General features: G+C 37.5%; 1 protein-coding gene across 1 annotated transcript in view; it reads right to left on the reverse strand.

Moving 5' to 3' along the window:
• The window catches only part of LOC145771790 (uncharacterized), a 55554-nt gene that overhangs the window by 31922 nt on the left and 5864 nt on the right, over positions 1-17768 (reverse strand). The window contains exons 3-12 of the mRNA XM_082583521.1: positions 16693-16841; positions 16376-16505; positions 7309-7608; positions 5738-6004; positions 3512-3634; positions 3114-3184; positions 2361-2577; positions 2192-2233; positions 2042-2088; positions 1795-1846 (exon numbers count right to left, since the gene is read on the reverse strand). Of these exons, the coding sequence (XP_082439647.1) occupies positions 1795-1846; positions 2042-2088; positions 2192-2233; positions 2361-2577; positions 3114-3184; positions 3512-3634; positions 5738-6004; positions 7309-7608; positions 16376-16505; positions 16693-16841 (1398 nt within the window). The remainder of the gene's footprint in view (positions 1-1794; positions 1847-2041; positions 2089-2191; positions 2234-2360; positions 2578-3113; positions 3185-3511; positions 3635-5737; positions 6005-7308; positions 7609-16375; positions 16506-16692; positions 16842-17768) is intronic.

The following is a 17768-nucleotide window of genomic DNA, read 5'->3' on the forward strand; positions in this document are numbered from 1 at the left end:
TATTTTCTTGCAACTTCGTAGGAGGCCCTTAACCCTGCAGTATTTTCTTTCCATTGATTACCAGTGCTATCAGATCTTGACCTAACTAAACTATTAGCTTGCCGTTTAAAAATATCTGCATCTTTGTTTTGAAAATCTGGATGATGTGTTACCAATGTCTTTTCAGCTTGCTAGGTTTTAGAGCAGAACTTGCTAAAACTTTACAGCATAACACGCACTGCGGCTTTTCTTCTCCAGAATGTATCACAGTGAAGCCAAACTGAACATAGGAATCATTGAATCCTTTTTTCGAGGCTGAGCCCTTTTCACTTTTTGTACTCAAATTTAAGTTAAAAATTCAATTAGTAAAGTTAAAAAGTTATTAATTTTTGACTAGTTTGACTAAGGCTAAAAAAGCTAAAAGTTCGGAAAGGCACTCAATTCAAAACTTAAATCAGTAAAAGTAACCAGCTTTAATCAACTTCGCCTAACTCCTTTTTAGTCAAGTATATTTCGTAATTCTGTTTTGATCTAGTAAACACGAGTGTTGTAGGCACTATGCACTTTTTGATGTCACAAAAGTTATAGAAACAAAACAAAGGCTATCATAATCAAACGAAATTAAGGCCAGGCTTAAAAAATTGTGCGGAGGTATGCTAAGCCAGCTTACTAAAGTATATCTTTCAACTTTGGTTTGGAAAATAAGTTGCCTGAAAATTTTTACTTTCCACAATTTTTTTTTCTTTGGGATCGTGTTATTTTTTTTGGAAGGTGCTTCGCGGTCCCAGAAAATTGCCTCGCGGACCCCAAAAGGACCGCGGACCCCAGTTTGAGAACCACTGCTATAGATGTTTGCTGGTATACCCCTTCATTTTCTTTGAATTTCAACCTTTGCTTGCGTTTTGAACTTTCGTGCAATATGAACCAATGGAACTAGACACGTGCAATTATGACATCATAATGGTAAACAGGGCTGAAAATAAGTAATTTGCTAATTGACTGCCTTTGAGAAACGATTTCAAAAATATTTTCATTGTCGAATATCTCGAAAACTAGAGGCAATTCGAAAAAACTAAGTGCATTTTCGGAATCAGGGGCCCTGAAATACTCTAAAATGACTCTCATCTTTTATACCAAATTTTTTTGTAAATTTGTTTGCCAAATTTTTTTGAAAAGGCTGTAAAATCAACTAAAATGACACTAAAAGCATGCACTATTAGTGACTCTCAGACTTGGAGTAGGGTGAAGATGTTCCACGTGGAAGTTAACAGAGGAAGTGACGTCAAAATCACGTGGTCAAATTTTGAGAAATCCTCTCTTGAGATACTTCTAAACCACTTCGAAATTTACTAATTTTTCAGAAAAATTCAGAATTTCTCCTTGGGTGAACCAGGGTCAAAGGTCAAAACCCAACAAAGATTTTTGGTTTACAAATATCAGTGAGCAAAATGGAACATTATTCCAAACTGACAAAAATTTTAAAGAACATCAAGGAAAATGAGCCACCCTAGTGTTTACCCGGTCACGCCTGACTGATATCAGCTCGGAAAAGGTCTATTGCAGTAAACTCAATAGACCTGACTATTATTTACTGATACCGTGTTAAAATTGTGCTACAATAAACACTTAAGTAGGTCGTTACATGGTTAATTTATAATACAATTGCCATCAACTATATTTCAAAGAATGTGTACTTGTTTTTTAACAGCATTAAATATTTTTGGGATTAATAATAAATGAATGTTTAAACACATAACATTAATCATTATGATTCAATTTAAATAAAAACTTGCCAGGTATTGTTTCAAATGTTACCTGTTTCTTGAGTTGGTGACAGATTATGGGAAGGTACTGGGGCTGCAACATCCTATGAAATGCGATGTAAATGTTGTCATGCTACATTTCAGCAAAAGTTTGTTATAAAGATTTTATAATGCACTTGTCAATTTCCAGTTAGGTTTAAAGTACACTAAACGACAAAATGAGCATATTTTCCTTAAACTGTAATTGTAACCATTTATAGGCCAATCCTTGAATGAAAAAAATATTGCAGCCTGCTTACCATAGATGTTGTCGAAAATTCACGAAAATCAACAGAACCGTCTTTATCTGTAATTAAACAAGTTCTTTTGTATCATTTTCGGTACTTTTTTGTATTTATAAACTGAAAATTATATTGTACTTTATCACTTGATCAAGTGTACGCGCTTACCTTCTACAGCATAAGCATAGACAGCATTGCTTGGTTCATTTTCTGAAATAATTAATTTGACGAAAATTTCAGAATTAATTGATAGAGTATATTTTATATTACAATAACAATACTATAGCATAATTAACTTTACAATAATGAAATGAAAAGCTACAAAAACACTAATTACCTTTCATTTGGTTTGTTGCTTTTCTTTTGTACAAAACCACACCAATACCAACAATTAATATCACCAACACACCAACAGTCACACCCAATGCGACAGTGTTGGTTGTTGGACCATCAAATGGATCGTTAACAATGACATCAAAAGTAATCGTGTGGTTGTAAGGTTTAACAGTGGATTGTAGATACAATGTGTAAGTTCCATTGTCACTTTTCGTCACCTGAATATATTTTAGAAACACATGTTTGTGGAAACGAAATGTCAATTCAAGTGACAATCTATCCTTGTGCAAATTCAATAAAACTCAACATGTCAGTATCAAACAATCTTGCCTGGTTTTATAAGTCCTAATAAGACAATCGCATGTCTACAAGTTTTCGTGTAGTTTGGTTGCAGCAGTAAGTTATACTTATGAACTGATGTTAAAGTGAGAATAGTTCAAAAACTACAATATCTATTTTACATCCATAATATCCAGTGTTTCTTGATTAACTAGATTTGTTAGATATGCTCACTAAAACATAAAATAAAGTTACGAAACAAACCGTAGCTTATATTTTTATGAAGAATAGTTAACTTCTTCAGAATAGTTAACTTCAAGTTAACTTCAAGTTAATACTTCAAGAATAGTTAACTTAAAGAATAGTTAACTTTAAAATGCTCTTGTTTATGTATTCTATCATATAACCAATGAAACATATTACTTTGAAGTACTGTACTGCTATTTTCATCATTCATCATTATTTTTTAAAGTACCTGATCTCTTACAAATAGAAATGTTTGAAAGTATCCATCTTCAATCAAACTTTTGTATTCCACTTGAACTTCTAAAAACATTAATTACGTTGAAGGTGACAGGTCAAGCATGTTTTGTTCTGTCAAACGTGTTATTGAGCCTATAAGATGATGTAACATTGGTATGTGCAGTACAATGATGTAACATTGGTATGTGTAGTACAATTTTTTTGATACACACTTTGATATATCATGGTTCGCTGATAACCGGCTGCATGTGGCTTGGCATTGAAAGTTGTTGGCAAATCACTTATTCATCACGTTGTTTAGATAAAGTCACAATTTTACCAAGGTGGATTGAGAACCGATACATCGTGGACATTGTTTTCTTTGTTGCTTTAGTATATAAAATTTGTTACCAGAATTGTTTTTGATCAAAGCTTTAAATTCAGCTTGAGGATTTGACAAGAATGTGACGTCACACGATCCAGATTGGTCTAAATCCCAGAAACAAAAAGTAGAAGTTTCTTGAAAAGGTGCATCTGAAATTAATAGATTAATTGAAAGTTAGGTACTGATTGTGTACCCAATGAAAGGCAAAGAATGATAACACAAGCCAACACACTTTTTGTGTCAGCATAGTAAATGCCGTTCTAGGGTATATTTTTGGTGCTGAATTCAAAAATCTAATCAGATTGTTGTATCACATCAGGATTTTATGATATCTGAATCCTGTTTTTGGCAAAAATTAGCAAAATGTACTCCTGACCTATATTGGTAGACTATGGTGTTTCAGGGAATTTGAACCCTTTTTTCTCAACAAGGTCTGCGATAAAGTCTATATTCATCACGATAAAGTCTACACAAAAGATACAAACATAATATTAATGAAAACATTCAAGTATTTCAAGATCTGTTTTTTTTTTGTTTTTTTTTTTAACTTTATGGTAGCTTTGAACCCAATTCTTCAAAGTTCATCTGCTACCGCTAAACGTGCAACGTCCTTTTTTTACAAGAGTGCATTGTTATTTTTTCGTGTTAAGAAGTAGGTTTGGTGGTTGTGCAAATCCCCAATGCATATTTTAAACCTTTTGGTTTTGCCATCTTTTCCTTCTATTGGTGCTACAGTTGTGTGTTTGTAATGTCATTTGCTATATGTTTGCGCCAGCAAAGAAAAATAAAATTGAAGAAATAGAATAAACGTTCAATTCCACAGAAAAAAGGAAATTCACCTGCACGTAGGAAATGTTACTCTGGGACAAACTTTGGCTTGCATAGTGAATGTTGTGAGTGGATTTAAGATTTCCATTGATCTATCGTCTTAGGTTTTCCAAACAAGCTTTACATGCAGCATGTGGACTGTATAGTGTGGAGCTCATTATTTATCCTGATCACCCAGGCGAATTTTAAAGTATGCAAGATATGCATCTTTCACAAAACCTGATGGTTGGCCTTTGGTTAGGAACAGTATAACTGCCACATACGTAACAAAAAAAATCAGGGTCATTTTCACACTTTCTATTTGAAGATGCCATCCTGCTACTTATTCACACCACGTACAGAAATAACACCTTGCTAATATGAAAAAATCTGAATATATGAAAATTCAAATAAGAATGAGTTATAGACAAGTTTCACATAAGCTTAAATCTTTATGTTCAGCATGGTTGCTATGGTGAACTCTTCACAAAACGAAAAATAAAACCGATGTTGTATATATCAAAAAGTGGAGTGGTACTAGACATTCAGGCGAAACTGAATGTAACCCTGCCTGTAAGGAGTGGTTTTATGGTTTATGACAGCTCTTAAAAGGTGCATAAGTTGGATGGTGTACCATAGAGAGATGGTCCACTAGCCAGATGGTCTAGGTGACCTTTTTGACAAGTGGACCATCTAGTTAGGGGGACTTTCGACTAATGTGCAGTACCTTCTGAAGATAGGTCGGTCACTCCAATGGTCATGGTGTCATCATACATCTCCAAATGTTACAAAATAAACCATTTCCATGATTATGACAAATTTTCAAATACTATTGGCTCATAAGGGCTTTATAAAACGGTAACAGTAAGAGAAAATTTGGCCAAAAAGCCAATATTATGAGAAAAAATATAATGCAAAAATCTCAACAACCTGATGTGATGTGTAAAATCTGATGTGATTTTTGAAATCAGCAGCCTCAGTATACCCCAAATATCTTACACTGCAGAGACAAATTCTTTTATCTTTTTTGTTGGCCTGTGTAATTTATGCACATTTTATATGCGATAAAAAACTACTTTCACTTTGCAAATGTCCACAATAAATTTTACTACAAATCAAAATATTTAAACATTGACTTACTTGTACCATACAACATCCATTCATTATATTTGCTTAACAATCAGGTTTTTTTGTATGTTTTATTGAGGTAAGTGCGGCTTGTGCGCGACAAATTGCTCGATCATTGTTTTAACATATTGTATAAACATTGCCAAAAGAGTTTATGTTTTTCAATAAAACGTTTAAATTCGAAATTTTAGTTACTCGCACTTTGCATCGAACATTCTTATTGGTCAATGTTTTTATTTGATTGAGATGAAAGTTATGAACCAAGTAATTGCATAATAATAAAACACTGGAGTGTCACTCTGAGAATTGTAACTTACATATAACATTAATGTGAATAGTTTTAGTGAAATCTCCAAATGCATCAACTGTATCACAAGTATAACTCCCAATGTCAAATGTACTCAACGAAGGAATACTCAAAACCGGACTTGAATGTGCTGTCATGTTTGGAGCAGTCCACACATATGTAGTGCTCAGTTCAGTTCCATAACTAATGCTGCAAGTAAGAGTCAGGTCTTCCTCTCGTCGAACAGTTAAAGTTTTGTTTTCGATGACGTTCGTAGCATTGCTCAAAATTACATCTCCTGTTGGTTAAAAAAACAACTTTTAATATAATTGTCACAATCAACATGCGAAGCCTCACGACAGGCTACATTATGTCTTGACCAAGCGTATTGTTTTAATTGTAAAATTCTTATACGATATGTTATTATCGGTTACTGTCCTGTAGTGATCTCTGATTGCGAAATCTTATTATGTGACGTATTTCTAGAACCTTCTACTGTCTACGTGCAAGTCTGGAAGATTCTCTTGCTTGCTTCTCATATTTTGCCAGGTGCAGGGTTTTTGACGTCACAAATATGTTCACGTGTAGTGCAACTTGACAGAACAATGAGTTCTTATGATGTAACATTATGTAACCTTCTCGAAGTTACTAGACCACACAACCTGCTATAAATAGTGGTGTAATTTATGTAATTGTAGATTGTAGTGGTAGATGATGCAGATATTACAGTGAGACGATTGTTTAGAGTTGAAGTTATTGAACGTGTAGATGAGAGTTGGTAGGCCTACTAATTAAATTGTTTCGAAATTAGAATCATATGTAAAGCTGTGAGTGAATCACGTTAAAGTTAATAAGAGTTACAAGGGTTGGAAATCTATTGCCGTTCATTGTTACTTTGATTATTTGCTGGAAGTGTTGAGCTGTTCGTTGGAGTCCTTCAAGTATTTTCATATGTCATTTCACAAGTAGAACTATTCGACATTTAATTGACTGCTTTGTTGATATTCCATTAAACTACTTCATTAATCCTTTCCAAGTCTCTTTCCTGGTAAGAGATGGAAATAATCGTGACAATAATTATGAAATGGATAAGATTATCTGTGGTTCTGGTTACTGGGGTTGCCACAGAAATATCATTGCATGCATTAACACAACAAGCTTACTTACAATAAAGTATTTTGAGCACGAGTGTCTTACAATAATAACACATTGGCTATCATTTTGTCACGGAGTTGTAGAATTTTACATTTAATCTTTTGATGAGCTAGATTGCATAACACTTTGTTATGCAATCACAGATATACATAAATTAACATTATTTAAGTTCAGCATATCTTGAAAAGTTAGTGCTATTCTAGTAAGTAACAAAAGCTTAGTGTTTGGCGAAGCTTATCTTCTCATTTCCCGAATATCAGTAACTCAGCATAATACCGCATTTACCTTAAATGACAATGTTTCGAGCAGAATTGTCAGAGAGCAACTTCTTTAATGGACTAATAGCCTACTGCGATGCCTGCATTTCAATAATTATTGAATGCAAGGGCGCACCTGGAGATATCTTTGTTAGATTGGTTACCGCAAAATGAAAATAGTTTCACTTACTAATTTCTGGAACGATTGCAATGTTCTTTACTTTACTTCTACGCGATCCAGCATTGTTAGCAGCCAAGCAAGACAACGAACCACCAACACTAAGAGGTTGGCTTATAAAACATTCGTCGTTAATGTTAGTGATGTTTTCACATTCACCAGAACAAATAGTGAATGCACATTGAGGTGTAGGATTGCCTTGACTTGAACAATTCATTGAGAGATTCTGATTTGATCTCAACAAATATCCACTGTCAATATCGATCATATATTTTGACAAAAAGACATTGTTGACCACAAGTGAGGAAATATCTGAAACAGTATTCAACGAGTGATATGCAAATGCAAGTTTAATCAAACAAATGCAGCACTTTTAAAAGTCAACAGTGCTTCCTATACGATCCCTTTTGAATTTGGGCAGAGAATGTTGATCATTGTCCTGGTTGAACCTCGTTCAGCATGTGTAACTGTAACTGCAGAGAGCTAAGTTTCAATTAATCGATCAACAGTCTTGTACCTTTGACTGCCACAGCTTTTTTCAATTGGGTTTACCTCTGTGCCAAGGGTATTTTACCAAAATCGACACTTTTATGAAAAACGACTTTCGGCTTGTTTTTGAAATGCTGATTTAGGTTGTTTTGTCAAAATGGATTTGGAACTATCGATACGTTTTGCCCAATCGATGGCTTATATGACGTCATAAAAAAAAGATCATTGATGACGTCATAATTTGTTTTCTTCCCTAAAAACTCTCTTTTTCTAACTATTCAGCACAATTTGATTGTGAAGACATTTATTTGGAGGAATATTGCAATTTATTCCCAATATTTAACTTTCGTGTGGTAGGCTACAGCAGGGGTCCGCAAATACTTTTTGGTGCGACCCAAAAAGCAATCGTTCGAAATCTTCGCGACCTAGCCGTTTAGGAAGTGTATAATTTTGCGCAAAACACTTTGCAAATTAATATCGGTTCCAATACGGTCGTCCCCGCTTATTAAGGCCACATCGGGACCGGACGATTTTCGCTTATTAAGTGGGGGACAATTTTCTATCACTCCCATACCTTCAGTAATTCCGGGATGGACCAAATTGGGCTTAATAAGCGGGTGGACATATTAACCGTGTGCTTTGTCGTCGTGCAAGCCTCTGGGTCCGAGGGTCTACTCTCCTTTTTCTGCCCCAGACTCACGATGTTCCCGGACTACAGAAGGCTACTATAGATCAGTCTTAGTTTCATCATCCATGACACGCAGACCTTCCACTCCGTTAGGTGGCTTGAAGATGGTACAGTCATTGATGATGTGGTCTGCGATCTGTTCCTCGGCACCACATTTACAGGAGGAGGAAGAGGCCAATTCCCCAATGGCGCATGGTTGAGCGGAAAAGCTCGACACCCGTACGAAGACGGTTGAGGCGCACCCATGCTTGTCTTTGTAGTGTCGGCGTCGGGGATGAACGAATGGAGTCTGGTGGTACTTGACTTCCCTTCAGAATTCCATTTATAGTCTGTACAAGTGTCCGCAGAGATGAAGTTCATCTGCTTCGTTGATCAGAAGTTGAGCGGCTGGCACGAATGGCTGTCTTCATTTCAATCGACGGGGGTGCTGGTTTGGGGGAGCAGAGATCTTGTGATGGAGAAGATGGTTAGGCTCTAGTGCTCGTCGGCCAAGAAACAGAGTGGCTTCTTCGCGACGAAGCTCAACAGGTTGGATGCCAGCGAGAATGGCAAAATTGTCCAATGGTGTGGGATGCAGGCATCCGGTAACTGTGCGCAGTTTTTGGCATTGAGCACTGTGGCACCAAACAGGTGCACAGTGCTCTGCTGAAGAGTAGACAAGGGCTAAGGCTGCTATACGCAAAGTGTCAACCCTCGCTCCCCAAGCTGGAGCCTGCCAGGCGCTTGAGTAGTGCAGCGCGGGATGTCATTTTCTTGCGCAGTGACACCAAATGGTGGCGGTATGTGAGTGATCTGTCCAGTGTTACCCCAAGATATTTTGGTTTGGGGCAGAAGGACAGAGGTTTTCCATTGTTCTGAACATGTAGCTCACGATCAGCTTCCCGATTGTGTAGGTGGAAAGCTGCCGCCAAAGTTTTGGTTTCGCTGAGTTTCAGCCGCTAGTTCAGGAGATAAGCTGAGAGAGTTTTCATGCCCTGCTCAAGGTGTCTTCCAGGCTATATAACCGTGGGCTAAACTACTGTACTACAATCGAAAGTATAAATTTTCTTGTAGCTTACGAAATTGTACGAAACTCAGCACATCAAAGACAATATGATTGTATTTATTTTTGCCATACAAGCTATATTTATGGTAAGTTCAAACCGTTTTGCGCCCCACTATGGATGGTTTCGCGACCCAAATTTGGGTCGCGACCCATTATTTGCGGACCCCTGGGCTACAGTACTGTATTTCGTAAAGCATTCTCCAACATGCAAGGCTGGTTTGATTGGAAAATATGTGCAATGGTAGTGAACATCCCTCTTCCTTCCTTTTTAGTAGCACACCCGGCAGCGTTTTTGAAGATGCTATTTTTTTCTCAGCGGCTGGTATTTCCTCAATGAAGTGCCTTCCAACTAGACGATGCATGCTTTCATCTTCATCCGCTTGGGTGTCGTTTTTTAGCAGACCTTCATGAAAGATCAGCCCCGACCAGGTTTTTTTTTAAGGTTTGGTTTGGGTGAACGCTAAGTAGTTTTAAGAGACCGCAAGTGTTTCATTTAAATACCAAAAAATAGCCATAACTACATACAATCAACGCAACATAAAATGAATTATTCGACAAGACACAGCTTAAATGATTGTGACAGCGACCAAACAGCCTGCCCAACACAGCCGCCAAACAAGTTTGCTGCACAATCAAACAAAGTGTGCTTGTTGGCTTTTGCTTGTTATGTTTCCACACGTAAAAACTGATCATTATGCGCCATAAATCAGAAATAAACATTGACGAGTATCGAAGGTGCACTTCTTTTGTGAATAACTCTTTGATTCAGCTGTTAGCTGTACCTCCACTTATTCTTTTTTCCGGACGTGAACTATTGATCGTAGGCTATATTCGTATTATCGACAAGACATAGCGAGAAACAACCATTACTTTTCTACTGTAGTTGCAAGTCCAAATTTTGGGAAACCGCTGGAGAAATTTGGGGGACCGTTTCGGTCCCCCAAAACACCTTAAAAAAAACACTGGCCCCGAGCATAGGCGCCGACTTTTGAAAAAACCTTGGGGGGCGAAAAAGGTGATGACGTCATAACCATAACGCTATTTTTCATAATTAAAATAGTCTTTTCATTAAGCTTACTGTCTTGTTTATATTAACACCTAGGTCGGAAGCGAATTTATTAGAACCACTGCTTGAAACGATTAGTTTTACGCATGCAGTAGCCTGCGCCTAGTAAAAAATTTTGATACTGTTTTAGCTCATAATTGGAACAGTTGGAAAACAAGCCGATTCATTTTCTTTTCGTGCGAGTGAATAACAACGATCAAGACAGTGAAGTTATCGAAATAAAACGCAAAAAATCATGATCTCAAGCGGAGTGAGAACCCGCTATCGGTTTTATTGACCTCGTTTTGCTAATTACTTACCTTCAAAGCGTTAACAACGACGAAGTGTTTTCTCTTCTGATTTTTTATCTAATACCTTATACACTCGAGTATAGGTCGAGATGTTCGCAAGTGATTTTCACCTCAAAATAACAGGGTCAACTTATACATGGGACAAGCTGATGTCTCCAGCTCGGCAGTTTTCAAAATGAACGCATTTTTACTGCGGCAAAATCATTGCCGACGTAGATTACAGAGTTTAAAATGGCGTCGGCCGAAGTAAAAATTCTGAATACGTTTATTTGCAGTGACTCAAACTTAATTTTCAAATTTAATGATTTTTTGTCAATTCTAAACTTTATGCACTTGTTGAGCAATATGCAAAGCTCACGAGACAAAACAGCGGAAGGAGCTCTTTTAAGAGATCGATTTTTTTTATTTTTGCATGTAGGATATAATCGTTCTTATTACGCAACATTCCATGATCGTTGAAGTCGATGTCCAAGCTTAGCGGCCGCATAAAACAATGATTTCAGGTTAGCTAGGTGATAATAGCGGAAAGAGACGTCGTTAATACAGGCAATATCTGCGACCAAGTTCATTAAACACCTGTTCTTTTATCGGTTTTCGATTTAATTCTCACACATCACGAACAAAACAATGCGTTTTGTTGCATCATAATTGATCTCACAGCGAGAAGACCTAGTTGAAAATAGCGCGTCTAATTTAGCTGGTTTACTTAATATTGCAGTGAGTAGTTACGTGACTATTCTAGCAGCGTAAGTTACTCTACCATCTACTTTGAAATTTCCTTACCTTATTATGAGAAAGCCATGCGATCAGCTGCTGTTTTGCGGGCAAGAGCAACGTAGGCTATTTTTCTCTTTCGGCATTCTTTAAGTCCGTTTAAATGATCTAACTCTCTTTCGCGAAGTGGTTTATCTTTGAAACACCACTTGTAATAACCATTTTTGTTGCCCCTCAACCATAAGTTTACGGGGGGCGCCGCCCCCCGGCCCCCCCGGAAGTCGGCGCGTATGGCCCCGACAGAACCTGACAACTAAACAAAGTTGATAAAACAAATAAAAAAATCATCTCATGTCAAATTGTTAGCATCGACTCGCTTCCTGAACATAAGATAAAATGGTAACTCTTTTTCCTTCTTTGATGCTCGTCAGAGTGTAGTCGTTCAACAAAGCAATTTGAAGAAAGATCACAATCTCTTTGTGCTCACTTCAGTGATTTTCCAGCCATGTTGTAGGGCTGTAATGGCTGTAAAAAATCTCACGTCTTATCCTTTGAGCACTGCTGAACCTCACCTGTGCAAATGTATAAAAACACAATCTGGTTTATAGCAATACTCTACGTACATCTCACACCTACCTGACTGGTTTTATCCACACCACCCATATACTTGTTGTATGTGTGAATAGCAACAGGCTTTGGTCTTGTGTTGCTACTGCTCGTCCCACGCTTTTGAAGACAACTTCTTTTACAATGACGCTTTCATCATGAAAGTTTGACCAAAAAACACGTCTTTGGTGTCCTTGTGTCCTCGTACTTCATGGCAAGGAGAGAACCATTCTTCAGCGCCACTGTTTCGTGTTTTTGAATTTGTTGGCAAACCAATTTCTTTGGAAACCCAGAAATTTTTTTTCGAATTGTACCCCTTGCATTGGTTTTCTTTTCATGAATATGTTTCAACAGGTGAGGTGTGGTATATCAGTAGTCGGTATAAAGCTTGTATCCTTTGTTTAGTAGAGGGGAAATTTTCTCAGCACAAGATCTTCTGTTTTTGATCATTCTGCATTTTCCTCTAAATTACAGCCATTGTACACTTCAAATCGGTAAGTGTATCCGTTGTCATCACAGAGTTGGAATATTTTTGTTCCAAATCGCTTTCCGCCACGCTGTTATGTGCGGCCGCGAAGGTATCAGCGTACAAGTATAATCAAAATACTTTTCTTGAGGAGTTAAACAACATGAAGGCAAAAAACACTTTCTGGGAAGCATATTTTCGCTTTGCATACGATTCCACCGACCGACCAATCAGATTGTAGTTCTAGGTGTGGGTCGCTTAAAGTTATTCCAATGCGATGTCCAACCACACTGTCCCAGTGGTTGATTAAAACGTCTGTTTACGAATTTCGAAATTGTCTGTGAGCATAAGATTGCTTATTTTCAGTTTGTAAATTTCATGTAAACACTATTGTGCGTTTCACCCTTATTGTGTTTCATGAGGAATGTTCCCTTTATGCAAGTTTTTGTTGGCAGAATAGGTCGGTGTGCCAACTCAATTTATAATAAATTAGCTGTATATATAAATATTATATGCTGTATATATAAATTTAAAGACTTTTTCTTCTCTCGTATTGTCGCTATATGTCAGGGCATCCGTTGGTTAGCCACTGCCTGGTGTCGTCATCGATGGAAATTAGGCCTTCCATACCATGGGGGTGGGGGTCTGTATAGCCGGCAATCCTTGATAATGTGGGCTGCCGTCTGCATTTCGCCACACTCACAAGCAACACTCTCTGCCAAGCCCCTGCGCAACATGTCTGCACCATAGCGTCCAACACCAGTGAGCAAACGGTTACGCCTTGATGAGGCAAGTCTAGAGAGGCCATTTCCCAGCTGGTTTTCGGACGGGGATCCGAATACTTGACGAAGTGGAGACGTGCTGCTTGACCATTGTTCACACCACACCGCGTGGCACCACTGTTTGCTATGGCTTCCACCAGAGGCTGCCAGAAGGTCTTGTGCAGCGCGTACAAATGGCTTTCTTGATTTTAGCCGCTGCTTTGGTGGATATCTCAGCGTGGTTGTGTGTAGCGGATGGCTAGGGTTTAGGGCTTTACGGCTCAGGGAAAGAACAGCACGTTGGCGCCGTAGTGCAGCTGGCTCAATGCTTGCAAGGACAGGCAAACAGTCAGTTGGAGTTGGGCGGAGGCAACCTGTGACAGTTCGCAGGCAGTTGTTGATTGGTACATCGACAAGGTCAGTATGGGCACTTCTGCACCAAGTAGTAGCACAGTATTCAGCAGGGGCGTAGACTAAGGCTAAACCACTTGTTCTCAGCACTGAGGGGCTAGCACCCCACCTTGTACCAGCAAGACGTTTCATGAGAGCAGTGCGAGCTGTCACTTTTCCGCGTAAGTGTTCTAGGTGTTTGCGGTATGTCAGGGACCGATCAAGTCGAACTCCAAGGTTTCTCGTCGAACTCCAAGGTTCCAAGTCGAACTCCAAGGTTTCTCAGACTTTTTCTGGTTGTAATAAACACGAAAATATTTAGTTTACTACTGCAAAATGTTGTTAATCAACAAATCTTGCCATGCTGATAAGCACCACAAGTGACAGTTGTCTAATAATATTCAAAGAAAGACGGTTTTAGAGGCTCTCACAAAAAGGATGAAAAACCAATTCATTGCTTTTTTAGAAGGAACGCTGTTCATGAGTAACCATAGAAACATGTTTTCGGTGATTTTTCAGTTTCGGTTTCCACAAACGTTTGTTTCATGGTGCCTGGTTTCTTTCTTGTTATTGGAGCCTATTTTTCACTGATATGTTTGCAGGTCACTAGTGTCACTACCCAGACAACAAAATCTGTCATTTTTACATTGATTCTACGTTTGCAGTCGTTAAATCAGGGTAAAAATGATGAAATTTGTTGTCTGGGTAGTAATGCGTTGTGTCAAACATTTCCTTGTTTTCTGAAACTATTAATTGCAAGATACCTTTTGTGAAGCGAAGTGACGACACCACTCTTGCTTGGCGATGAATATTCTGATGAAACCGCTCGCATCGCTACAAGTGCTCAAAACAAGTGGCCTTGTTTATTAGGCATTGTTAAAGAAGTCAAAAGTGTTGTTAAAGGAGCTTGGCCTGGCAGTAGCGTTGTTCGACTAATTTTGTTGCTGCAGTATTCTAAGATAAAATTAACAAGATGTAATGCTGAATACTGGGTACGAAATGCGTTCTTTTCTAGCATAAGAGTCGCTCTACCTAAAATTTTATTAGTGGGGCCCGCCACAGCTCTCCTTAGTGGCCCGCATGCAAAAAAGGTTGGTGACCCCTGCTTTAGAACTTCCAGCTCTTTGTCTTTTTGAATCCATACTCAAATTCGAAACATTAGACTGAAGAGAAAGCTTGGCAGTAATTTTCCATGTTGTCTCAAAACAAAATACTAATTTGAAAGGGCTTCCGACATACTTTGGAATGTATGATTGATATCATCATTAAAGAAGTTATAAACTTTTCAAACAGATAAAAGTAGTTTATTTTGTTTTGACACCGGTACTATGGCTATAAACTTGGGGGGCAAATTTCAACCGTACCAAGTATCATGTCAGTGAATATTTGCCTTCAGAATGTATTTCGCATTTGCTTTGGACGTACCAGAAACGTCCAACCATCCTAAAAAACAAAAAGCCTGGCATACAACTAACTACGTATTTTGAGGTATCACATACGTCCTTGGCATAAAAATAATGCATTCTTATGACGTACGGTATGGGAAACGTCAAGGGCACTCAAAGGGTTTTAAAACTGTCAGCAATTTAATCTAACAACGATCTAGCACTGAGATGGCCAAATAATTTTGGCCATGATCCACTACCGCCAAATCTGACAACTTAGAGAACCACAATGAGCTGAAGATGTGCATTTTTCCTTTTGTATCATACAAAAAACATGCAATTATTTAGGTACATCTAAAACAATGCGTCGAGATACGATATATACATATACATAATTTGATTAAAAATCAGTGAATGAGTGTATTGTAATGAACAGGTCTGGTATTAGTGAGAAAAATAATGAGTGGGCTTTGATTTCACAATACTATCGAAACGTGGTTTCCAGCAACTTACAGCGATTCTTACAAGTTCATGACAGATGAGTATTCGTGAGGAAAAGTTGAAAAGATCCGGAACCGGATCGCGATCCGCCATTTGGCCATGCCTGCCCATTCTAGCAGGGTAAACTATTCAATATTTATAAAATTAGGTCAAGTCTTCGCTTTACTTACTTTCACACAAATTTACCTTCTCGGTATCTAACAAATGTTCTTTTTTCTGCATTTTTTCAAGGTTTTTGAACCTTTTACATTTTGGGATGTTGTTGTGTTACATTTAAATTAATTAAACCTTCAGTTTAGACAAATGAAAAAAATACTGGTGAACGTTTAGGGGAAAGAAAGCCTATTTTCCTAAAAACTCAGTTTTTTTTTTTTCAAATAAGTGGATGGGATGCATAAACGATGTTGTTTGAAATTCTGGAACTTTAAAATCATTTCTAGTTAGGAAGTAAAAATACCCTCTAGTTTTTCTGCCAATGCTAACCTATCTTGTATGCTTAATTTGGAATGAAAATTGCGTAACAGCTTATCTAATTATTGCATGTAGGCTATATTAGCAAAAGCAGTAGTTCATGCTTAAAAAAAATAGCAATGCACATTGGAATAAAAAACATGTCTTATATGTTTGAAGTTCATGTTGTATGTATGTTACCAACAAAACTGTGATATTATAACTCACATTGGACATTGATAGGATAGCTTGGTGACCTTCCACTTTCCATGAATATTTCCGTGAATGGAGTCACAGCTTGACATGATACTTGCTTGTTGTTGTCCTCTGCTCGTAAGGAAAATGTGAGTGAGCGTTCCTGTAGGTAGAGTATCACAAGGTTGGTAAAGCGTTTAATTTTTACAAAGAAGCCAGCTGTGAACTGGTTATTTAAACTACTGTATATTCAACTTTAGCATCATAAGTATATAAATGAATTGACAATGCAGGTCAACCAAAAAGGAAATCATAGTTGCATACACTAAAATATTTCATTCAACAACTACCTGTTGTCGTCCGACTTCCTTGCCATCCAAATAGAATGCAGTGATGGTTCCAATAGGAATGACGTCATTGTACTCGCAGGTGACAGTGAAGTCATTTCCGTCAACTGCAGTGAAGTCGCCGTTCATTGTGTTTATCACAGGGTTGGGAGCTGCAGCATCAAAAATAACAAATTTTAGTCATACTTGATGAGTAGGGGAAATAAAGTTACTACAGTCAAAATTTTATTAGCAATATTTTATTTGTTGCGTTATGGTTTTAAGTAAGAGTTCTGACACAAGAAGTAGGTTTCAAAATCTTAATTGGATAGGTCAATGAAAAGTCAATGTTTTATCGTTTGGTCACTTTTTCGGTTTTTGGTCAATAAAGCCAATTTTGTATAATTGAAACGTCCAGTTGAAATGTTTGACAAAAAAACTGAAAAGCTGATACTTTAACAAATTCTTGTTCATCAATCTCAATTTGTTCTTTTAGCATTTTAACATTAAAAACATTTCAAAACAATGACGTCATTTCTAGAATAATGACCTATTCAAAAATTGAAATAATTCAAATAATCCAAGACCAGAAAATTAAATAAGCGCCGGTTGGACACCGCTCAAGAGCATGTGGCTGTGTCTTTGCAAGACACCGAAAGACGTGTCGCGGATTGCGCAGTGACTCCCCTTCGACAACAGCACTTCAGCTCTTTAGTGACGATGAATTGTAAGATGCTCTAAGGAGAAATATCTACGGTTTTTCCTAGGGCTATGGCCAGCTGAACTTAACATTGTGTCTCACTTCAACTCTTGTTCTTGGAGAACATCATGTGTTTTGTGGAGTTAATTTCCTTCAGGTGAGCCTAATATATTCTGAAGATTTCAATGTTTATTTGTTGATTTAAACTTCTTTTTTCGTCGATGTAGCCTTACAACGAAATACAGTACAAGAAACAAATGGTTTCTTCAGTCAAATTTTTGTTAGGGCAAACAAGTAATTTTTTTGAATTTTTCGCTCAAAATTTGCTCTATTTTTAACAGAACTAAACACGACCCTCATAAATAAATTACAAGTTACAGTACATTACATTGAATTGCAC

The sequence above is a fragment of the Aplidium turbinatum genome, chromosome 6 (assembly GCF_918807975.1).
Source record: "Aplidium turbinatum chromosome 6, kaAplTurb1.1, whole genome shotgun sequence".
NCBI lineage: Eukaryota > Metazoa > Chordata > Ascidiacea > Aplousobranchia > Polyclinidae > Aplidium > Aplidium turbinatum.